This window comes from Ovis aries, chromosome 5, assembly GCF_016772045.2.
Source record: "Ovis aries strain OAR_USU_Benz2616 breed Rambouillet chromosome 5, ARS-UI_Ramb_v3.0, whole genome shotgun sequence".
NCBI classification, from domain to species: Eukaryota; Metazoa; Chordata; class Mammalia; order Artiodactyla; family Bovidae; genus Ovis; species Ovis aries.
Genome location: NC_056058.1, coordinates 28,564,899 through 28,590,140, shown reverse-complemented (window position 1 = coordinate 28,590,140; position 25,242 = coordinate 28,564,899). Strand labels below are relative to the sequence as shown.

Sequence of the window (25,242 nt, the reverse complement as noted above, 5' to 3'; positions counted from 1 at the left end):
TTTATATATGTGCTAAGTCACTTCAATCATGTCCAACTCTTTGCGATCCTATGGATTGTAGCCCTCCACTCCAGGCTCCTCTGCCCATGGGATTCTCCAGGCAAGAATACTGGAATGAGTTGCCATTTCCTTCTCCAGGTATTTGATATATAGTAGTGTGTATGTGGGCTTCCCTGGTGGCTCAGAGGTTAAAGCGTCTGCCTGGAATGAGGGAGAACCAGGTTCGATCTCTGGGGTGGGAAGATCCCCTGGAGAAGGAAATGGCACCCCACTCCAGTACTCTTGCCTGGAAAATCCCATGGAAGGAGCAGCCTGGTAGACTACAGTCCATGGGGTCACAAAGAGCTGGACACGGCTGAGCGACTTCACTTTAGTGGGTATGTGTTATTTCCAACCCCCTAATTCATCCCTTCCCCTGCCCTTCTCCTTTTGATAACCATAAGTCTGTGAGTCCTATTTCTGTTTTGTAACTAAATTCGTTTGTATCTTTTTGTTATTCCATGTATAAGCCGTATGATATTTGTCTTTGTCTGTCTGACTTACTTCACTTAGTATGATAATCTCTAGGTTCATCCACGTTGCTGCAAATGACATTATTTCATTCTCCTTTAAGGGCTTGACTGATAGGTTAACTTAAATTTAAGAAAATAAAACTCTTACTAAGTTCAGTTCTGTGATGCAGCTTCATCCCCTGCCCTTGCCGTCTCAGGGCTGTCCAACCATTCTGTCTAAACTTACAACTCCACCCCCTCTTCCTCCTCTCTTCCTGTCTCCCCACAGCCCTCCTACTTCCTTTTACCTGGTTCTGTTTTTTCGTCCCATACCAGATAATCACTTTTTAAAACATACTGTATAATTTACTTATTTTAAAAATATATCTATTGTTCTCTGTCTTCCCTGCTAGAATGTAAATTTCATGAGGGCAGTTCCCTTTGCCACTTTACTTCACTGGTAAATATCAGACACTTTGAATGGGAATTAGTACATAGTTAGTGGAAAATTCTGAAAGAGATGGGAATACGAGACCACCTGACCTGCCTCTTGAGAAACCTGTATGCAGGTCAGGAAGCAACAGTTAGAACTGGACATGGAACAACAGACTGGTTCCAAATAGGAAAAGGAATACGTCAAGCCTGTATATTGCCACCCTGCTTATTTAACTTCTATGCAGAGTTTATCATGAGAAATGCTGGGCTGGAAGAAGCACAAGCTGGAAACAAGTTTGCTGGGAGAAATATCAATAATCTCAGATATGCAGATGACACCACCCTTATGGCAGAAAGTGAAGAGGAACTCAAAAGCCTCTTGATGTGAAAGTGAAAGTGGAGAGTGAAAAAGTTGGCTTAAAGCTCAACATTCAGAAAACGAAGATCATAGCATCCAGTCCCATCACTTCATGGGAAAATAGATGGGGAAACAGTGTCAGACTTTATTTTGGGGGGCTCCAAAATCACTGCAGATGGTGATTGCAGCCATGAAATTAAAAGACGCTTATTCCTTGGAAGAAAAGTTATGACCAACCTAGATAGCATATTTAAAAGCATAGACATTACTTTGTCAACAAAAGTCCGTCTAGTCAAGGCTATGGTTTTTCCAGTAGTCACGTATGGATGTGAGAGTTGGACTGTGAAGAAAGCTGAGTGCTGAAGAATTGATGCTTTTGAACTGTGGTGTCGGAGAAGACTCTTGAGAGTTCCTTGGACTGCAAGGAGATCCAACCAGTCCATTCTAAAGGAGATCAGTCCTGGGTGTTCATTGGAAGGACTGATGCTAAAGCTGAAACTCCAATACTTTGATCACCTCATGTGAAAAATTGACTCATTGGAAAAGATTCTGATGCTGGGAGGTATTGGGGGCAGGAGGAGAAGGGGACGACCCAGGATGAGATGGCTGGATGGCATCACCCACTTGATGGACGTGAGTCTGAGTGAACTCCAGGAGTTGGTGATGGACAGGGAGGCCTGGCATGCTGCAATTCATGGGGTCGCAAAGAGTCGGACGCGACTGAGTGACTGAACTGAACTGAACTGAACTGAAGTGCTCAATAAATATGTGGATAAATAAATATCATCATCTGTTTTTAAACCAAACATATATTGGGAACATAAAATACTTGATATTTTTTCTCATTTGGAGTTTTGAAAGAAGGTTGAGAATTCTACAGTCTTTAAGAGCTTCCGTCCTTTGTGTAGGTGGGCATTTTAAAAATGTGGATGCCTGCCTTCTAATACTGTTTATAGAACAAAAAAAGCTTCTTTCCCTTCAGCAAGAATAACAGGGTGTCTCTTCAGCACCCTTGCTTGTAAAGTCTATGCAACAGTCTGTATTTTATTACAGAAACAGAGTTGACCTCTCCACCTGCTCTCTGCCCATGTTTCAGGGCTGAGCAGTGGAGCTTTGAAGCTGGCAGGCATACTGCAGACGGCATGTGCTCAAGTAAACTTTCTCCGTGGGGGCCACTGAGGACCATTAGTCCCGTACTGAGAGAACACAGGAGGATCTTGGATCTTAAATTCTTGATGCCAATAGAAAGAAAACGCGTCAGGAATAAGCAGTAGTTCTTCTCTACCCAAGCTTACTCTTTGCACTTCTTCGAGTTAAAAAATAATCGTCTCTCTATCCCTATTTATCTATCTGCGGATATATGCTTATGTGTATATGTATATTCATATAGTGTGTGTGTGTGTGTATGTATGTTCAGTTGTGTCCAAGTCTTTTGCGATCCCATGGACTGTAGCCTGCTAGTCGCCTCTGTCCATGGAATTTTCCAGACAGGAATACTGGGAAGGGCATTGCCATTTCTTTCTCCAGGGGATCTTCCTGACTCAGGGCTCCAACCCCTGTCTCTTGGGTCTCCTGCATTAGCAGGCAGATATTTTTTTTCCCATTGTGCCTCCTGGGAAGCTCATTTTTATACAGAGAATACACATTCTAGTCTCTTCCCAAATGTCATTGGGAATACTTGAACTTTTGAGTTGCATGATTTTTTGTGAAGATGTTTTTTAAGACAGAAGCATAGCGCATCATAGAGCTTCATGGTATGTTAGAGAATTGGAGGTTATTAATGGCCTCAGATTCCATTTAGATTTGTGAGAAACCCAATAACATGTGGGAAGAGACTAGGATGTATAGGGCACCAGTCTTGTGTCTGGTGAAGTGCCAAGTGTTTTATATACCATGTCTTCATATTTACTCTGCCACTGGCCTAAAGAAACAGGTAGTATCATCCCCATTTTCCATATGAGGAAACTGAGGCTCAAAGTGAATAAGCAATATCCTTAAGGAATCACTGCTGGCAAGTGACAGATCTGGGTGTCTAGATTGGCATGCTTTGTGCCATATCATGTAGCTTCTCCACAGTGGTGCTAATTATTAAGACGGGTACTTTCTTTTTAATAAAAGGGCTAGATTTCAAAACTCTTCATAGCACTCTTGCCCTCATGAACAGTATTCTTTAGACCAGCTACCACAAATTTTTCTATAGGAAATGATCTGGCTCTGCACTGTCTGCTCTATCATGTCTAACTTACTGATTTTTCTCTCTGACAAAAATAATTCATCTCTTTTTTTACTATCAGACTGCTGAACTGGGCTAAGTTGTGGACATGCTCTTCCCAGTGTGTTGTCTTGCTGTTGATTACTTGTTCACTCTCCTTCCCCTCTTTGCTTTCTCATTTATTTCCTGTATTCAGCCTACTTTGTTGCCAGATATTGTTAAAGGCTGGATAAAGAAATGGCAACCCACTCCAGTATTCTTGTCTGGGAAATCCCATGGACAGAGGAGCCTAGTGGGCTACAGTCCATGGTTTCACAAAGAGTCAAACACAATTCAGTAACTAAACAACAACAAAAATCCTAAAGCTAGGAATGTGCTTGATACATTTGACGGTCAGTAAGGGGACTGGTGATGGGCAGGGAGGCCTGGCGTGCTGCAGTCCATGGGGTCTCAGAGTCAAACATGTCTGAGCAACTGAACTGAACTGAAGGGGACTGGTGTGCATAGACCAGGATAAGTAAGAGGGGTGTGTTAGGAGATGTAGAAGAGAGAGGGGCTCTGAAGCCTGTGGGTATAGGGCTTTGTAGGCTACAATAGGGACTGGAATTTTACTCCAGGAGTGGTGGAAATCCATGTAATGAGTGCAACAGAGGAGTCATGTGATCTGGTGGAGGCCTGAAAAGGGCCACTGTGAAACACAGATGGTTACAGGGCAAGAATGGAGCAGTGAGACCAGTGGGGAGGCTGTAGAATGAATTTGGGGGCCTGAATGAAGGAAGGCTCCTGTAGACTCTCCAATGACACAAGGCTGGGCAGAAATGCTTGCTTATGATTTGGATGATAGCATAAATTTTCAGAAAAGTTGCAGCATCCTCATATGATGGGTGGAAATAGACATGGTCCTTTGTAAGCCTGACCTCAGTTCTCACAATCACCTGTTCCAGAATTATCAGGGAAGACCTAGCGCTTTTGTTTGACCTCAAGGTTCACTGTGAGCCAACAGTGAACTAGAGTTTCCAAAAAGATTTAGAAGAATATGGGTCAAAGATAAGGAATCTTACACTAAGATCAAGGGAAGTCAGGATTCCACTGGGTCTTAGTGGATGGGTCTTATCGGCAATGCAGGATTCTGAGTGGGCACTGATAGAGGTGAGTGCAGAAGCCACAGGTTTGCCCTGCAGGCTCAACCACCTCTGCTGATGGGAGAAAAGTCCCTTCTCCCTTGTGGAGATGGATGGATGTGGTCAGTAGTTACACTCCTGTGGGGTCATCTTTTTCCCTCTCTGTCCACCAAGTCTCCCTCCCCCATGCTGATACAGAAACAGCTGTGAAAGTGACTAGGGGTTAATAATGATATTAATAGATAACATTCTTGTTTGAGTTCTTGCTAAATGTGAGATGATATGGTAAATTATTGACACTGATAATCACATTTAATCCTGACAACAAACCTATTTGAAAGGTACCATTATAAGCTTCATGTTATAGATGGGAAAATTGAGGTTTATAACGGTTAAATAATTTGCCCCAAATCATAGAGTGCTACCCAAGCCCAGCAGAGAACCATAGAAAACATAGGATTCAAACCCAGGCAGTTTGATTCAAGGGACAGAAGTCTTAACCATTGTGTTATCCTGCAAAGCTGGTGGGTGAAATAAAAATATTATTGTTGGAGAAGGAAATGGCAACCCACTCCAGTATTCTTGCCTGGAGAATCCCATGAATGGAGGAGTCTGGAGGGCTACAGTCCATGGGGTCACAAAGAGTTGGACATGACTGAGCATGCACGCACTCTTTCATGTAACCATTATGTAAGACAGAATCTGTTAGAATGAAAGGTGGCTTATGATGTTTAAATGGAAAAAAAATTACAAAAAGTAGGTATGATGTGATGACTCAGAGTCTTTTCTGTCCCCTGTTATTTCCTTGTTTTCTGTAATGAACATGGTTAATTCTTCAAGTAAGAAAAAGGTCTTTATAAAATGATGAGAAATTGTGTTTCTAAAATCTCATAGAAGCACAAAAAAATCTACAATAAAAACATGTCTATGAATAATTCCTACCAAAAAATATTATTGTCATTTCTGCATATATGGGCTAAACAGGGTTTCTTTTATGAGTTGAAATCTATCTTTTATACTTATTATATGAGAAAATCTGTGTTGAGTTTTAAACTACCTCAATTGTAGATTTTGGAGACATAATCCATTCACTAACTGGGGAATGGCCATATTTTCTTAAGTCCTGAATTCTATATTTTAGGTGAATAGTGACAAACTATATTTTAACCAGAAGGTGGGTCTTCTGAAGGACAGCTAGAGGAGCTAGAGAAGTTTCAATCTGGAAGGGGAAGACTTGAAAATGCAGAAAAGTTTTCTCATACTAGAATGGAAAACCATAAGCCCTGATATGGGCTCAAGACCGCAGAATAAACTTCCTAGGTAATCAGATCCTGTCTCCTGACATTAGATCCAATTGACGATTAGATGATTCCCAAATGTATATCTCTGGCCAAAACCTCTCCCTAAGCCCCAAACGTGTAAATTCAGTCCACTGAACATCTCTACTTAATGTCTATCTTTTTCATTCCAATCCCAAAGAAAGGCAATGCCAAAGAATGATCAAACTACCACACAATTGCACTCATCTCACACGCTAGTAAAGTAATGCTCAAAATTCTCCAAGCCAGGCTTCAGCAATACGTGAACCGTGAACTTCCTGATGTTCAAACTGGTTTTAGAAAAGGCAGAGGAACCAGAGATCAAATTGCCAACATCTGCTGGATCATGGAAAAAGCAAGAGAGTTCCAGAAAAACATCTATTTCTGCTTTATTGACTATGCCAAAGCCTTTGACTGTGTGGATCACAATAAACTGTGGAAAATTCTGAAAGAGATGGGAATACAAGACCACCTAACCTGCCTCTTGAGAAATCTGTATGCAGGTCAGGAAGCAACAGTTAGAACTGGACATGGAACAACAGACTGGTTCCAAATAGGAAAAGGAGTGTGTCAAGGCTGTATATTGTCACCCTGCTTATTTAACTTCTATGCAGAGTACATCATGAGAAATGCTGGACTGGAAGAAACACAAGCTGGAATCAAGATTGCCGGGAGAAATATCAATAACCTCAGATATGCAGATGACACCACCCTTATGGCAGAAGGTGAAGAGGAACTAAAAAGCCTCTTGATGAAAGTGAAAGAGGAGAGTGAAAAAGTTGGCTTAAAGCTCAGCATTCAGAAAACAAAGATCATGGCATCCGGTCCCATCACTTCATGGGAAATAGATGGGGAAACAGTGTCAGAGTTTATTTTGGGGGGCTCCAAAATCACTGCAGATGGTGATTGCAGCCATGGAATTAAAAGATGCTTACTCCTTGGAAGAAAAGTTATGACCAACCTAGATAGTATATTGAAAAGCAGAGACATTACTTTGCCGACTAAGGTCCGTCTAGTCAAGGCTATGGTTTTTCCTGTAGTCATGTATGGATGTGAGAGTTGGACTGTGAAGAAAGCTGAGCGCCATAGAATTTATGTGTTTGAACTGTGGTATTGGAGAAGACTCTTGAGAGTCCCTTGGACTACAAGGAGATCCAACCAGTCCATTCTGAAGTAGATCAGCCCTGGGATTTCTTTGGAAGGAATGATGCTAACGCTGAAGCTCCAGTACTTTGGCCACCTCATGTGAAGAGTTGACTCATTGGAAAAGATTCTGATGCTGGGAGGGACTAGGGGCAGGAGGAGAAGGGGATGACAGAGGATAAGATGGCTGGATGGCATCACTGACTCGATGGACGTGAGTCTGAGTGAACTCCGGGAGTTGGTGATGAACAGGGAGGCCTGGCGTGCTGCGATTCATGGGATCGCAAAGAGTCGGACACGACTGAGCGACTGAACTGAACTGAACATGTATCTCAAACTTAATGCAACAGTGCAGAGCTCCTGTTTGCACCCGCCACCTGCCCCTGACCCCCGACAGTCTTCCCAGCTCGGTTACTGGCACCACCATTCTTCAGGTTGCTCAGATTCCCAAACCTCACCATTATATTTATTTCCATTTCTTTCTTTCTTTCTTTCTTTTTTTTTTTTTAAAGAAACTCCACATCTAATTATGATAGCCTGTCCTTTGTTTCTATTTCTCCTCACCTCTCTCCACTACTATTCAGACCTTATCTCTGACTTTTCTCCCTCCTCATCACTTTAGGCACATAACCCTGTCAAACATTTAATCTTCCACCTGCCAGGACCATCCTGCCCCCACACCCAGATATTATCACTTCCTCTTGGTCTGTGCTAAAAGAAATAGTAGATCTCCCAAAATGTCTGCATCCTAATCTCCAGAACCTGTGAATATGTTTCCTGGTATACAGAAGAGACTTAATGGAGGTGGTGAATGTTATGGACCTTGAGATCACAGAGACAATTTAGCTTATCTGGATAGGATCAATATAATCCCATGAGTCTCTCGCTTAAAAAGAAGCGGAAACAGAAAAGCAGGTCACAGAAGCAGGACATGAGGGTCTTGATCTCCTGTTGCTGGCTTTGAAGACTGAGAAAGGAGATCATGAACCAAGGAGTACAGATGCCTTCCAGAAGCTACAAACTTTGCCCTTAACTGAGGGTCAGCAAGAAAATGAAGACCAAGTCTTAGAACCACAAGGAAACAGAAATGTTTTCTCCCAGTGAACCACCAAAAGGAACCCAGCCCTGCCAATACCATGATTTTAGCCCAGTGAGTTATTGTTGCTCAGTCGCTAAGTCATGTCCAATTCTTTCTGACCCCATGGATTGTAACCCACCAGGCTCCTCTGTCCTCCAGTGTATCCCAGAGTTAACTCAAATTCATGTCCATCGAGTCAGTGATGCTATCTAACTGTCTCATCCTTTGCCACCCTTTTCTCCTTTTGCCTTCATTCTTTCCCAGCATCAAGTGGCCAAAGTATTGGAGCTTTGCATCAGGTGCCCAGAGTATTGGAGCTTCAGCGTCAGCATCAATCCTTTCAATGAATATTCAGGGTTGATTTCCTTTAGGATTGACTGGTTTGACCTCCTTGCAGTCCAAGGGACTCTCAAGAGTCTTCTCCAGCACCACTATTTGAAAGCATTAGTTCTTCAGTGCTCAGCCTTCTTTATGGTTCGACTCTCACATCCGTACATGACTACTGGGAAAACAATAGCTTTGACTATATGGACCTCTGTCGGCAAAGTGATGTCTCTGCTTTTTAATATGCTGTATAGGTTTGTCATAGCTTTCCTTCCAAGGAGCAAGCATCTTTTGGTTTCACAGCTACAGTCACCACCTGCAGTGATTTTGGAGCTGAAGAAAATGAAATCTCACTGCTTCCATTTTTCTCCTTCTATTTACCATGAAGTAATGGGACCAGATGCCATGATCTTAGTTTTCTTTGAATGTTGAGTTTTAAGCCAGCTTTTTTACTCTCCTCTTTCCCCTCCATCAAGAGGCTCTTTAGTTCTTCGCTTTCTGCCGTTAGAGTGGTATCATCTGCATCAGTTCAGTTCAGTTTAGTCGCTCAGTTGTGTCTGACTTTTTGTGGCCCCAGTACATGACTACTGGAAAAAACATAGCTTTGACTAGATGCACCTTTGTTGGCAAAGTGATGTCTTTGCTTCATAGCAATTTTTAAAATTTTTAATTGGGGGATAATTGCATTACAGTGTTCATAGTTAGAAAGTTTTCATTCCATTTCAGAGCATCTTACAAAGCACCAAGACATTTATTATTTGACAAACTAATACAGTAGGTATCATTTCATCTTCCGTATTTTATTAGTGACGATACTGTGGCTCAAAGAAACTTAGAGATTTGCCCAAGTTAGGAAGTAGTGCAGATAAAATTTATTTATCTATTTTCCTTCTTTCAAAGCAGGTCATAAAATAAAATAATAAGGTTCACGTAGCATCTATCTTCCAGAATGCTTAATTGTTTAACATAATATGCTGTATAAAATTTATTGCCATAACAATTCAGGTAAGCAAAGAACTAGCAGCTTTCACATTTTATAGAAAATCTAAGTTAAAGTTATATGATATTGAAACTAATGAAAAACTGTGTTAACCAATCAATATGTATGACCTGATGTATCTGAGCGCATTTTTTCCCTCATCCTGAATTGATTGATTGGGTTTGTGTCATAGATGTGGCTGAAGAGGAAAAGAAAAATGAAGACTTTTCATAATCAAGTAATCAGTCAGGGAGCTGCAGCTAAAATTAGTCAGCAGTAGGGTTTACACTGAAAACCTGTAATTCTGTAAATATTAATAAATGCAAGAGACTCTTTCCTTTATAACCAGAGAGATGTAAAACAAAAACATTTAGCAGAGGTTATGTCATTTTTAGGTTATCTGAAGTGCTTCATATACACAGAAAAAATGTCAACATTTCATAAACATATAAAAGGAAAAATAAAATGTCTAATACCTTCTAGAACCAGAAGTTAGTTGAAAAGTTACTAATTTATTTTAAGCAATGTTACTGTAAGTATTAATAATATAACTGAATCTCTATTTCTTGGTGTCTTGGAAAATCTGTGTCCCTCCTAAACTCTTAGAAATATGAACTGAGTTGATTCCACTCCTGTATTAAACTCTACTCCATTTTCACTGTGTATATGATTTTAATTTCACAATTAAAATCAACATTATGACTTTATATTTGTTACTGTGTAACTTGAACAACTTTCATTCACCAACTTTTAAGCAGCATGCTTTGACATCAGTTATGTAAGATGGAAAGACGTGGACCCTGTTTACTTCCTTTACATCCCGTTCCTTCCCCATTCATCTCTAGTTTTCTGCTAGTTATGCCATTACTTTTTACACAAAAAATATTTGCAGTCTGTTCTGTAAAAATAATTGTCTTCTCTGTTGTATAGATTGATTCTAAAAGCTGAGTACAATAATTAATGTTCCCATATGCTAATTATATATGTGTGTGTACATTTATTTATGTTTTCACCATGTAATCAAGTTTTTGGAATTGTAAAGAAGGAAAGGTAGCCTTATATATTGGTAACCTGTACTGCTCATTGGAGAATGTTTCAAGCTTTGCTTCAGATGGACAATCTTGTTCAGGTTTTTTTTTGTTTTTTTTTAAGATGCGGACCATTTTTAAAGGCTTTATTGAATTTGACACAATATTGTTTGTCTTATGGTTTGGTTTTTTGCTGTGAGGCATGTAAGATCTTAGCTCCCCAACCAGGCTAACCCTCACCCCCAGCATTGGAAGGTGAAGTCTTAATCTCCGGACCGCCAGGGAAGTCCTGATACTCTTAATTCTCTAAACTGTTTCAGGTCATGTTGCATTTATTTGGCTTTATATTTGGAGCTGTACATTGTATACAGTTTTGTTTAGTTGGTTTTCTTGAAATTCTTAAGCACTTTTTTTTTTCATAACAGAGAAAGGTGAATGCTTTGATGTTATCACTAAAACCTCATTAATGAAAATAGGTTATTAATCATACCCATTTTGTTCTTGAAAGCATGCTTCTTGGAACCCTTTGGCTTCTTACTCTAATTTGAATACTTTTTAGGCTGCATAATTCGTATTTTAGGATCCCCCAATACCCGCGTATTGTTTCTAGATTTCCACTGTTTCTTGGCTGCTTTTTTAAATTCCTTTTTTGAAAAAATCTTCAAAGAGAATTTCATAGACATAAACATAGTTAATAAAGTATTCTCTCTCCCACATGTCTGAGACAAGCACCTTCCCATCTTCCTGGTGGAAAATGTGCCTAGTATATATATGTATATATATAAAGAAAAGTCATTTTGAAGCTGATAGTGTATCTTTATGTGTATTCTTAGTATAATGCTTTAGCATATCTTTATTATAATGCATTAGTGATCCAAACTACTTGGAAGACTGGACTTAAAACTTTAATTTCATTTAGTGTTTCCATCTTTGTTTGTAAGACACCTAAAGTTATTTATTAGACACTTTATAGGTACGAAAACTTTTCTTTTGTTGAAAATAAATGACTATGAAAGATATGAGCTTCTGAAGACAGAGATCATTCAACCTAGAACATAAGTTAAGTCCTTCTTTAGCTTAAGTTTATTTTGGTTTTTTTTAGGTACATTCCTGAAAAAACTAGGTGTAAACCAAATTATAAAATATTTTATCATTGATTTACAGTTTAACTTCAGAGATGTTGTTGAATTGGGGGGGGGGGGAGGAAACTGACTGTAACATGTAGTCAAAACCGCACTTACAGATTGAAATCTCTTTAAAGTCATATTTATTTTTCTTTTCAATTGGAAGTCTGAGGACTTAATAATGTTCTTAGGACTGTGGCCAGTATAGTCACATGAACAGTATAGTTCTGTTTTTTAAACAAACTTAAATGAAAATCCTAATATGTTTATTTAGTTACATGAAGCTTCCCTTGCTTTATACAGAGGAATTTCTAGAAATCTCTGAAGGCAAGGATATCTCCAAAAGTACAGGGCTAGACGGATAGGTCAGGTCTCTATGTGATTTTATGTAAGACAGTTGGAATGGAAACTTATGCTACTATAAACCCTGGGCAAAACATTCCCAGTTCGTTCTCATTTCCTCATCATGCTGCCAAAGTGACTGGTAGCCAGTGTTGGTCAGGATGAGCCAGGCATTCCATATCCTTTTGGTGGCAGGGTAACAGTACAATTGAGGGGGATGAACTTGGTAAAATTTTTGGTAATTTATCTTCTGTGTATATGTGTGTGAGTTCATACACAGGAACAAGAATGAGATGTGTATGTCTATACAGATACATTAATCATTAACATATATAAATAAAATATATGTAGGTGTATGTGGACATAAATAAATATATATGTACATATTTATATAAATAAATGTATATAAACATATTAAAAATATACAGTGAAAAATACTCCAGTAACTTAATATTCACCTTGATTAGGGTCCTCATTAAATGAAGTATGGTAACAACATACGTGGTAGTACTATGTAGCCATTAAAGAAGGAAGTATATCAAAATGCGCTCATTAATGAAGGTGTCTATGTATTAAGTAAATAAAGTAAACAATAAAAGTAGTAGAACTGTATGCTCTAGCTACAGTTGTGTTAAGAAAATAACATTTTATATGTACGTAAAGAGCTTATATGAGTATAGACAATTTCTGAAAGGAAACAAGTAGCTTAAATGGATCCAAATAAAAAAACTTAATATGGTTTTATCCAAGTCTCTTATGTATTAAACGTGCTTTTCAGTTTATCTCCTTTGGACTTTTGAGCAATCTTCCTTGTAAGCATATACTTTTGTAGCAAAACCATACACACAGAGTTTGGGGACGGCAGTGTAAGGAGACTGACTGGGGAGGTGGTATGGACACAGATCCTGGCAGAAGGATTTTTCTATTCTGCAGAATTGTATGCTTTCTACATAGATCAGTGTTTGAGAGGAGCACAGGCTGTAGTTAGGGGTGAATTCCTCACGCCAGCATCACCACCTCCCTCTCTGCCAAGGGTCCTAGGTTCCTGCAGAGCCGCCTTGAGAAGAGACTGTATGGAAGGCATTGTTCCCCCTCCAGAGTATTTCCCCCAGTGAACAGGATTATAAGGTAGTCTGTTCATTGGGAATTAGTATTGTGCAGTGGTTAAGAAGGCAGATTCAGGAACCAAATCACTGAGTTCAAAATGTAGCTACCATAGGCAAGATACTTAACCCGTGTCTCAGTTTCCTTGCCAGTAAAATCACACTACCTATCCTGTGGCGGGTTGTTGTGAAAATTAAATGACTAATTGTCATGATAAAGGAGCTTGGAGCAGTGCCTGCATAGAAGAATTATAAAAGTCTTTGTTACTGTTGTTGTTATTATTGGCCTTACTATTTGGGAAAAATTCCTAAACACTTTAATGATTAAAAGTTTAACACTAAATCGTATGTTGATTTTATATATGCCACTTTACATAGAACGTGTTTACATAACCGAAATATATATTCATTGACTCACTCTTACAAGGTTGGTTATTTATAGAAACATTTGAAAAATTTGCTCTCAGACTTATCTTTCTTTTCTATGTGACGTCTCTGTTTTCTGGCAGCTTTTCAGGTTTTCTTTCTTACGGGTTTTAAAAATCAGATTATGTTTTGCCTTGGGTTTTTTTTCCCTGTTTCTTGTACTTGGGTCCATTGGTCATCTTGGACTTACAAGTTTATAGTTTCTATCAAATTGGGGAAATTCTTGATCGAGATTTCTTCAAACATATTTGTCTTTCTCTCCAACCTCTCTCCCCACATCTCACTTCTCCTATGAGTACTCTAATTATACATGCACTTTGATGTTTAAAGCTGTCCCATGGTTCACAAATGCTTTGTTGATTTAAGTTGCTACTGCTGGATTTTTAACTTTACTTACCTTTTCTTCTGTAGTGTCTTACCTGCTGCTAATCTCCTCCAGTATATGTATATTTTTATTCACAGACATTTTTTACTCTTCAGTAGGACCCAGACCTGTCCTCTAACTCTTGCTTATATCTTCCATGCCTCCACTTAACACAGTCAACCTTTCTTCTAGATTCTTGAACATAAGAAATTTTCTTATAACAAGTTAATGCTTTACTAATTTTATCATCTGTGTCATTTTTGGACTAGTTTCTGTTTACTGTTTTTTCTTTTCATTATGAGTTGAAGTTTCTTGCTTCTTTTGGATTAAATGCCAGGCTTTGTACATTTTGTCTTGTTGGGTACTGAACGTTTTTATGCTCTCAAAAATATTCTTGAACTTTGCTCTGGCAAGTGGTTAAGTTACTCAGAAACAGTTTACTCTCTCCAGGTCTTGCTTTTAAGGTCTGTTACTCGGGATTAGAAAAGCTTTTAGTTTACAGTTACTTTAGCTCTCCTGCTGAGACAGGACCTCCCCCCCACCCCCCCACCCCCCCACCCCGCCCCCAGCTCTCTAACGAGTGCTTCCCGAATTAAGAGGTTTTCTACCTTGGCATTTGGGAGCAAGCGCTGTGCCCAGGTGTGTGTGAGCTCTGAGCACTGGGGTCTCTAATCTCTTCCTGTCCTTGGGTGGTTTGCTCAGTCCCATGTGCTGATGAGGATTCAGCTGGATGCTGGAGGGAGACCTCTGGCAAGTCACAGAAATTCCCTTCACCTGTGGCTCACTCCTCTCCAAAACTGCACCCCGGAAATCGCCATGGCTTCCTGTCACTCTCTCCTCCCTGTCCCTAATTCAGGCCACCTTGTGGCCTGGGGTAATCTTAGGAATCACTGTTTCCCATCTCTCGGTGTCATTCATTTCCTCATGTCCAGTGTCTTCATCAAGAGCCAGTTCTCCCACTTATTTTGTCCAATTGTATAATTGTTTCTCCTTCTCTGGAAACTCCAGCCAGAGTTTCAACTGGGTCGGTTATTGGACACTGTTACTCGATCTTGGCCAAAAGAGGAAATCACCCTGCTCTAGGCTTTACCTTAAATATGGGGATGAGGGGGGTAGGGGGAGAACAGAAACAAACAATGCTTGTCTACCCAGTCTGAAATTCCAGAGGCAGCCACATTCAATTCCTGCATATGCTTTTTCCTGGTATTTCCTGTCAGATTTTGTACCCCTAGTGGCCTCTGTTCAGAGAGACCTCTTCTTACCAGTGTCTAAAACAGCACCCTTGTCCAGCTCTGGGTTACTCTGCTGTATTCTTCACTGCGCTTTTGTTTCTCGACGTCACCGTGTTTTTTTATCTGTGCATGATCTGCCTTCCTCACTGGATCCTATAAAGGAGGTGTGCTCCGTGAAGTCTGGGCTCTTGTTATCTTGTTCTCTGCTGAATCCTCAGAGCCTCAAACAACTCCTGGGCACATTGTAGTCCTTCAGTAAATATCTGTTAAATAACTGAAAGAATGAAGGCCAGATACCATGCATTCATTCCAAACATCATCTGTGCTGCCCCCACCTTCGAGGTAGATAACAGCCATTAGGAGTTTGCCAGGAAAGGCAAGAGGGAAAATGTTTTCCTGGCAGCAGGGACAACGTGTGTCAGAAACTATTAAGAAAAGAAAATAAGTCTGCTATGGAATTTAGGAACATAAGATTTATTAAATGGACTCCATTTCTTGTTTCATATTGTCATGGAAATTCTGATTAAGAAACTTCCTTTCCAAGGTGTTTTCCCATTTAAAAGAAAAACGTCTTAACAGTATTAGGTATATTGTGCATTTAAAAAATAGCAACCTAATAATAGAATTAAATAGAATTAAAATTTATCACATACTTTTCTCTATGTGTCTATGTATGTTACCTACACCCCAGCCCCTCCTCCCCAAAATGAAATTGAGTGAGTGTGTGAAGTAACTGTGGAACTTGGTAATGAAGCCATCTGGTCGATTGAAGGGGTGACATTCCATGAGGCAGCTGCTGTGTAATGTGTCTTATCTGTGGCCTTCAGGAGGGAGCACCTGAGGGGCAACCTAGTAAGCTGAACCTTTCTGAGTCTTCAACTTTCTCCTTTTATGGGTCCTTCAGCAAACGTGCCAGTTAAAGTGGTGGTTTTTGTGATGAAGCCTCAAGTAACTGAACTCAGAACGTAACTTCCTCTATTTCTTACAGTTCTGCAGATGGAAAGTACTTTCATTGCTCCCACATTGTCCTGATTTAAATCTGAGACCTGACACTAAAAAGGAGACTCTGATTTCTATTAACCAAGCCCCTGAGTTGAAGCTGTGCTTCTTTTGTTTGCTTTTCTCAGGGTGATTTTCTCATTGTATTCCTGGCTTTGAAGGGTCTTTGAAGAAGACGGATTTACTTTAGTGAACTAGTAAACAAATTTTTTTTCTAAAAAATAATACAGATATATCTTAGAATCTGAAGCATATGCATATGTTTTTTGAAGAAAATATTTTCACTAATTCAGCAAAGAAAAAGTATTTTTTAGAGGGATTTCTTGAGGAAAAAAGAACAGAGGCTGGCGTGTACATAACACACATAGACACATAGAGAAAAGTATGTGATAAATTTTAATTCTAATTGGTTAAATTGATAAAATATTTCACGCTTATGTAATAAAAGTAGGTTTGTTAAACTGAGTCATGGGACAGAAGATTTTGTTCCTAATTGGAAGAAGTATAAAAATATGAACACGTTTTGTTTGATGACATAATTTCTGGCTTTCCAAAACAGTCATATTTACATGTAAGGCAGAAAGTTAGACCCATAGAGAGGTATTTTCATAATGAAGCTGTGTGATCTTGTATCTCATATGCTTAAATAGGGGTAGCATAATGTGTTTAACACTCTTTAGTGTCACATGACCTCATAGTTTCCTTCAGAAGGGCAATTGAAATGGGAAACCAGACTTACTAGAGCAGACGGAACCAAAGACAAACTCTTGGAAACACAGAGCATCTGCTCCTCAGCTCCTGCCGAGCGTCCTTCCCCCACCTACCTTAGTGCTGTGTTCTCATGAGCATTTCACCATATTCCTCATCCCTTGTCCCCAGTCTTGACCCGTGACCTAAGAATCAAGAAAGTGTCATGTTAGTGCTTACTAATTAGTGCACCCAGAGAGCCTTTTCATCTGGCCTTTCAACCTCCTGAAGGTGGGAGCACAAGCTGTCACTCGTATCATGCAGGGAAAACGAACCTTTAGTACATTTTCCCCATTTTGCAAACAGCAGAATAAGCCCAGCTGAGCCTGGAGATGAATATGCAGGTTAGAACGAAATTAACCTAAAATGTACTACTATTTGCTTCGTTGTCTTAAAGATGACACAGCACTGCCGTCATTGAAATACCCATAATGAGCTGTGATTTTTGACAGACTGGTTCTGTGGCATCATGCTTGTATTTTGATGCCATCATATGCATTTAGTGGAATAATTTTAGGAGAGGAGTGTTCTCTGATTAAAAAGTTAAGGAGCATTTTAAGGCATTTAAGTTGCCGCTATTTTTAAACACGTATGCAGGGTTGCTGTCGTTTGTTAGTGAGCATTTGGCTCCAGGGCTCATTAATCAGTGCTGTTGGGCCAGGGTCTCCTGAGCCTTCTGGGTTTTGGGGGATCAGCTACTGTAATTAAAGGGATGAAATATATCATGGTCACAAACTTACCACATCAGACAATTGAAGGTTTGGAACTGGTGGAATTAATCTTTTTTTATTTTTTTCCTTTAGGTGTTTAAGATAGAAGTTCTAATGAATGGAAGAAAACATTTTGTTGAAAAAAGGTACAGCGAATTTCATGCCCTGCACAAAAAGGTAACTTCTCCCCCCAGCTCTTCTCTACAGGACAGATGGTATAACATTAAGACCGCTTCCTGTGGTTCTTAGAGCTGTAACAGTTCTGAGAACAGTATGATTTCTTTTATCATGAAGTAGATTTCCTTTTAAAATGAATTGTTCAGTCCTTTCAAAGGTATGCTTTCTGAGTAGGTGGATTTTCCATTAAGATCTTTTGCATAAATATATGTGTGATGGCAAACTGGAGTGTACTATGCTAGGTGTTGTAGGTTCAGAAAGAATAAGACCCAAATCCTATTTTATCCATAAAATATACTTAAAGCTTTACAAAAACGGAGGGAAGTCAAATGATTATTTTACAGAAATAAATTTATCAAAATCAACTTAAACTCAAATATATCTGAAAAAGATGACATCTATGTCTCCTGTATTCAAGGACTGTTTGGGGATCATGTAAAGTGGGCTCAAGGCTTTCTTTTGAATTATCAAGGCCATGTTACAGGACTGGTTTTTCAGTTCTCAGAACCATTTCGTTAAAGTCTTTGAGAAAAGAAATAAGAATGCAAAAGGAATAGCTGAGGTTTTGGAAAAATGATTAGTGAAAAGTAGAAGAGAGCATACTTTTTTTCTATCAAATTTTAATATTTCACAGGTTATAGATTATTATTAAAGTGTTAAAATACCTTAATAACTAGAAATAGCTCATAAAATTGCCCAGGAAATCACCACATATGAGCTAACACAGTTTTAGCATTTTTCTTTCATATACATATATATTCATATCTTTGTATATGTATATGTGTGTGTGTATATATACTTCCTGTATATTAATATGTATTATTATATACGTACACATATATGAAATGTGTGGCACAGTTCAGTTTCTTCAAGGTAAGAAATTAGATGGGGAGAAAAAAGCTGAATGGAAAGATAGTATGTTCAGAAATAATCTATACTTTTATTTTTTATTTTTAATTTATTTAATTACACTTATTAAATATTTTGCTATGTTTAATCTATGCTTTTAATTTCATTAAGGACAACTTAAATTTTTCTGGGAAATATCAGTGCATGAATGATGTGGTAGTGGGCTTACTCTGTACTAAAAGCTGTGTAGCATTTCTTGTGTAGCATTTTTAAAACTTATAATTTTTATTTTATAATCAGAGTATTGAGTAAAAACTTGAAACAGATTATACTGGGAAGTGAGTAAGCCTTTTTCCCCCTTGTCTGAGGTTATCTGTATACTTTTCCATTAGGATAGCAAGGGATAATTAACACTGAGTTTTCTACTTAGAGTTGTGTTTCATCCAGGTTTACTTCCGCGAGAAACAGCACAGGCGAAGCAGAGACTTAGGCTGGGCATGGCCAGCCGACTTTACAAAAAGCTCCCCCACCCATGGGCCTCACAGAGAAACAAACGTGGAGTCTGGGCTTCACTTCCTTTTTAAGGAGTTCTGGTTTTGTTTGCTTGTTTATTGAGGAAACAGATTCTAGAGAGATTTCTGCTGGGGACCTTATGAAATCTGTCCATACAATGAAATTAAAACCTGAACTCCTCCCCCTCCCCGGCCTCTGCTGCAGTAGTCTGGACTCGGCAGCCTGTCACATGCAAGCCTCATTCCTACCCTGCCAGGTCTCCATGACCCCAGCACAGCCCAGCTGTCCCCCAAGATACTTGGGGGCCAACTCCACCCGAGGCACAGCTGGGTGACTGCCAATTAGGCCCGCCCTGAGCAAGAGGCTGCCCACGCTGCTTATCAGTAGAGGCTCGCTCATGCTCTCTTCTCTATTACGATTTCTTTTCTTCTACAGAAGAGGACCCTCTCCCCAGTGATTATAGGCAAGGTCTTAGATTCTCAGAGTCAGAAGAAATTCCTAGATTTCCTAGGATGCTTCTCTCAACTTCTGTAGTTCTGTTAATAATTTGAGCTATTCTTAAAATTATATCATCAAGACGATCAGAATTAAGAGAAAACAGAAATTCTCAAATCTCTCAATTTTGCATGTTTTTAGCAGCCTCGTTAAAACATGATTACCGGGATTTGGAGAAAAAAATAACATTGTGCGGCAGAGTTTTAGTGGGGAGACACTGAATCGTATGTATTATAGAGCAGTAAGTGGCTGTTAGAAGTCCTCTTTATTTGTCCCATTTTAATTGTATTAGATTTGGCAAAAAAGTAACTAAAAAGCAATGAAGTGCAAATAAAGACAGGGTGTAAAAATAAATATAAATCTGTAATCCTGACTGTAAAGTTGTTTGTTAAGGAGGATTGACATGGGCAAAAAATCAGAATACACAAGCTTTACTGATTATTGCTGCCATGGTGTACAATTTTATCCTTTTATTAGAATTTTGGTACTCCAGTTTCCATGTTTGAATTTTGTTGGGTGCTTTGAATATTCTGTTTTTACATAAAATATTTTCTCTTTAAATCAATTATTATTATTTTTTTGAATATTCAGTTATTTCTGCAGTGGATGCAGTTTGCTCTGTTGCCAGTGTCCTGGTTTCTCTTATACTGTACATTGTATTTCTCACTTATAAAAAGTTTTTAGCCAATGTTCCCAAATTAATTCTAAAATTGTATATGAACTATTAATAAGTGCTTTGTACCTTTAAAATAATAGATGCATGGTTCATATCCATTTGCCACAAACACAACAGTGCCTCCTGACTTACTGTCAGGCCCATTTAGAGACAAACTAAAACCATTACTCATTAGATAGTTTATGTAATTATCTGAAGATTATTATTATACTTCTCTCAAGCTCATAATTTTGTATAATTATTATTATCCTTCTCTCAAAACATTCTCATCCTCTACACTTTTCTTAGGATTTCTTTCTAATTTTTTGAAAAAGTCAGGAGGTTGGTTTTTTTTTTCCTTTACTATGTGCTCTATTTTCCTCCCATCAAGTAAGCTGAGTTTTTTTTAGATAATAAAGCTAAGTCTTGCAGAAAGTTTGGAGGTGGGGGAAATAACCCATTGTTACTCACATATATTTCTATTGTGCTGCTATAATTACTGTTTTCCTTTCTTCCTTGTCTTGCAGTTTTTTAATTTAATTTTTATTTGGAGGATAATTATTTACTTTATTGTGTTGGCTTCTGCCATTCATCTGCATGAATCACCCATAGGTATACATATGTCCCCTCCCTCTGGAACCTCCCTCCCACCTCATTCCCCATCCCACCCCTCTAGCTTGTTTCAGAGCACCAGCTTTGGGTTCTCTGTGTCATACAGCAAATTCCCACTAGCTATCTACTTTACATACGGTAAAGAATGTGTTTAAATGCTACTCTCTCGAATTATCCCATCTCTCCCACCCCCACTGTCCCCAAAAGTCTGTTCTGTATGTCTGCACCTCCATTGCTGCCCTGTAATTAGGGTCATCAGTACCATCTTTCTAGATTCCATATGTATGCATTAATATATGATATTTGTCTTTCTCTATCTTCACTTTGTGTAATAGGCTTTAGGTCATCCATCTCATTAGAACCAACTCAAATGCATTCCTTTTTATAGCTGAGTAATATTCCATTGTGTATTTATACCACAACTTCTTTATGCATTCATCTGTCAGTGGACATCTAGGTTGCTTACAAGTCTAGCTATTGTACGTCGTGCTGCAGTGAACTTTGAGGTATATGTGTCTTTTTCAGTATGGCTTCCTCAGGGTGTATACCTAGTATTGAGATTGCTGGGTCATATGGTCATTTTATTCCTAGTTTTTTAAGGAATCTCTGTACTGTCCTCAATTTCTTGCATTTTCTAATGGAACAAATGCTACTGGGTTGCAGGATTCCCTCATGGTGATAATATGGTATAAAAACTAAGTGTAGAATTTCTGGTGGCAGAATGTTCCTGAACCTGCCGTTACCTTGGAGCAAGTTGAGTGCCTCCATTTCCCTAGTTTTAATATGGGAACAATGAAAGTGCTAACTGCATAGGATTGTTTTACAGACTAAATGAAATCGTGTGCATCACACGGTCAACTTCTGATGATTGATATTCTTCATTACATATAGGTTTTTTTTTTTTTTCCCCCCATATCCAGGACAGTTTCAAGCTAGATTACAAAAGGAGCATTCCCTGTCAAAGAGCATGACTATTTTTACAGCTTTGGTTATGTATTGCCAAATTATTTTTTTACAAAATGATTTTAGCTGTTTATAATGCAACCAGCAAGCATGAAATTACCTCATCAGCTTTGACTATTAGCCCCGCCCCCATGATATTTGTTTACTTAGAAAGCAATGTGTGTTGCCTTGCTGCTGTTTTAATTGGTATTTCTTACATTTATGATTATAGTCCCTCTTTTTGGAATTCCATTTATGTGCTTACCCATTTATCTGCTAGGGCCTCTGTGGTTTTTGCTTGTTAATTTGCATAGCCTATTAATAAAATATTAGTCACTTGATGAAACTACTTTTCATGATGGACTTTTTTATTTTGTCTATAATGTTTTAAATGTTTTAAATTATAAAAGTTTATAAAAGTTTAACATTTTTATGATCTCAAATATTTGTCTATTTTCACTCTGTCAGATTTTATGTAAGATTGGTTTTTCTTCCAGCACTCTGGAAGAATTCAGTTTCACTTTCTTTTAATTTTTCTTGACTGGTTATTTTTTTAAGCTATGAATTTTGGATGACTTGAATCCAAACAAATGTTTATTAGATTGCAGATTCCTGGGTACCACCAGCCATGCTGAACTGAATCTCTGTGATGGAGCCCAGAAATCTGCATGTTAAACTAGCATCCCAGATGACCTTCATGCTTACTGAAGCTCGAGAATTCCTATTGTGTGGTTCCGTTTTTAAAGGCATCTCTTAGATATAACCCTCCCTACATTACCCCAATCACACATACTGAAGCCACAAGCTTTGAAACCTTGAAAGTCCTTCCTACCTTTCTCTTCTCTTTCATTTCCAGAGTGTCAACAAGCCTATCGATTCATTCTTCCAAACTTCTGTAATATGTGCCGTTTAATTTTTCATTTTCTGCTCTTATCATCTCAATTCAGTGTCTTGCTACTTCATGTATTTATTTAACTGTTTCAGATCCTTTTCTTTTTATTCTTCCTCTGGTACAGATAGTCTTTCTAAAGCACTATTTTCATCTTCATTTTTCAGCTCAAAAACATTGAAATGGGCCTGTATTATCTACCAACTCGATGAAATCCACGTTGACTTTCAAAACCAGAAATCTTAAACTGCGTTAGTTTTCTGTTGTGCCAAATCATCACAAAGTTAGTGTCTTAAGACATCTGTTATTTCGCTTTGAATGTGTCAGTAGGGGTATGTTCGTTCTGGGGGGCTCTAGAAGAGAATCCGTTTCCCTGCCTTTTCCAGCTTCTAGAGGCTGTCACTTTCCATGGCCTTCTTCTGTCTTCAGAGCCGGAAAGCACATCCTCTGTTTCCGCCGTCACATTTCCTGTCATCACATCTCCTCTCTGGCCTAGATACTTCTGCCTCCCCCTTGAGATCACATCGGGCCCACCTGGATGTGCTTGGTTGCCCAGTCGTGTCTGACTCTTTGCAACCCCATGGACTGTAACCCCCCAGGCTCCTCTGTCCATGGGATTCTCCAGGCAAGAATACTGGGGTGGAAAGCCAGTCCCTTCTTCAGGGCTCTTCCTGACCCAAGGGTTGAACCTGCGTCTCCTGCAGTGACAGGTAGATTCTTTACCTGCTGAGCCACCAGGGAAGCCCAATCTTCCCATCTATAAGTACTTGTTTTAATCACACCTGTAAGGTAATATATTTAGAGGTTCCAAGGATTAGGACATGGACATCTTTGGGAAGACCAGGATTCTGTCTACCATATACCCCTTTACTGGCCAGCTGTATTTCTCATTGCTTCTCCTAAGAAAATGCTGATGGCAACCAAGCCAGTCTTCCCCATCAACCCAGTATATGAAGATCGCTGCCTCTCTGACTTTGCCATACTGCTTTCCCTCTGTGTTCTCATCTGTTTAAATAAAACTGAAACATTTCAGGTTCTTCTTCAAGGTGAGTTTCTTTTATTCCTGAATCTCTCTGTCCTTGGAACGCCTTTCCCTTTTAGAATAGAGATTTCTACTTAAGAACGGCTATGAGAGAATTTAAACTTTTTTGTTGTGTTAGTCGCTCAGTCATGTCTGATTCTTTGTGACCCCATGCACTATAACCTACCAAGATCGTCTGTCCATGGAATTCTCTAGGAAGGAATACTGGAGTGGGTAGCCATTCCTTTCTCCAGGAGATCTCTCTGACCCAGGAATTGAACCCAGGTCTCCTGCAGTGCAAACAGATTCTTTACTATCTGAGCCACCAGGGACGTCCCAATTAAAATTTAGTTATCCCTAAGTTTATCTAACTAGAAGATATATTAAAAAAAAAACAAAACTAGGAACTGTGTCCTTATCTAGACTATCCAGGTGATCATTTTATATTGCATAGAAATATCCAGTCAGTACTAGGAACTAACACAGTGTTTGTAGGTGAATTATACTTCAAACAAAAACTCATAGAAAAGAAGTCAAATCTGTGGTTACCAGAGGTGGGGGTGGGTGGGGGTCGGGGAGTGTGTTGGGGGAAGTAGAATTGGATTAAGGTAGTCAAAAGAAGCAAACTTCCAGTTATAAAATAAACAAGTACTAGGGATATAATGTACATCATGATGAATATAATCAACACTGCTGTACATTATATATGAATATTGTGAAGAGATTAAATCCTAAGAGTTCCATCACAAGGAAAAATATTTTTTTATTTCCTTAATTTTATATCTATATGAGATGATAGATAGGCACTGAACTTATTGTGTCAACCAATGTATGTAAGTAAAATCATCATACTGTACACCTTAAACTTACATAGTGCTGTGTCACTAAAATCTCAAAACTAAAAGGAAAAAAATGAATGAATAAATAAAAATAGGAACCATGTCTTTTCTATATTCCTCACTGTCTGTTAGTGTTGGGCACATATTAGGCATTAACTGACTACAAGAAGATCCAGCCAGTCCATTCTGAAGGCGATCAGCCCTGGGATTTCTTTGGAAGGAATGATGCTCAAGCTGCAACTCCAGTACTTTGGCCACCTCATGCGAAGAGTTGACTCATTGGAAAAGACTCTGATGCTGGGAGGGATTGAGGGCGGGAGGAGAAGGGGACGACCAAGGATGAGATGGCTGGATGGCATCACTGACTAGATGAACATGAATCTGAGTGAACTCTGGGAGTTGGTAATGGACAGGGAGGCCTGGCGTGCTGCGATTCATGGGGTCGCAAAGAGTCGGACACGACTGAGCAAATGAACTGAACTGAAGTATTTGGCGAATGAGATATTTGGAGAACATTATGCATTTTTATGAATTACTAGAGGAATACTTGGTCAACAAGAACAGTTTTTATTGTGGGCGTTTAGTTTACGGTAAGTCTAACCACTTCCCTGGTAGCTCAGACGGTAAAGCATCTGCCTACAATGCGGGAGATCCAGGTTTAATCCCTGGGTCGGGAAGATCTGCTGGAGAAGGAAATGGCAACCTACTCCAGCAC

At 39.1% G+C, this 25,242-nt stretch overlaps 1 protein-coding gene across 3 annotated transcripts in view; it reads left to right on the top strand.

Annotated features, from left to right (window-relative positions):
• Positions 1-25,242, top strand: part of SNX24 (sorting nexin 24) — a 172,575-nt gene that overhangs the window by 82,632 nt on the left and 64,701 nt on the right. For all 3 annotated transcript variants that reach the window (XM_015095949.4, XM_060415675.1, XM_060415677.1), the window contains one exon: positions 17,629-17,712. In XM_015095949.4, the coding sequence (XP_014951435.1) occupies positions 17,629-17,712 (84 nt within the window). The remainder of the gene's footprint in view (positions 1-17,628; positions 17,713-25,242) is intronic.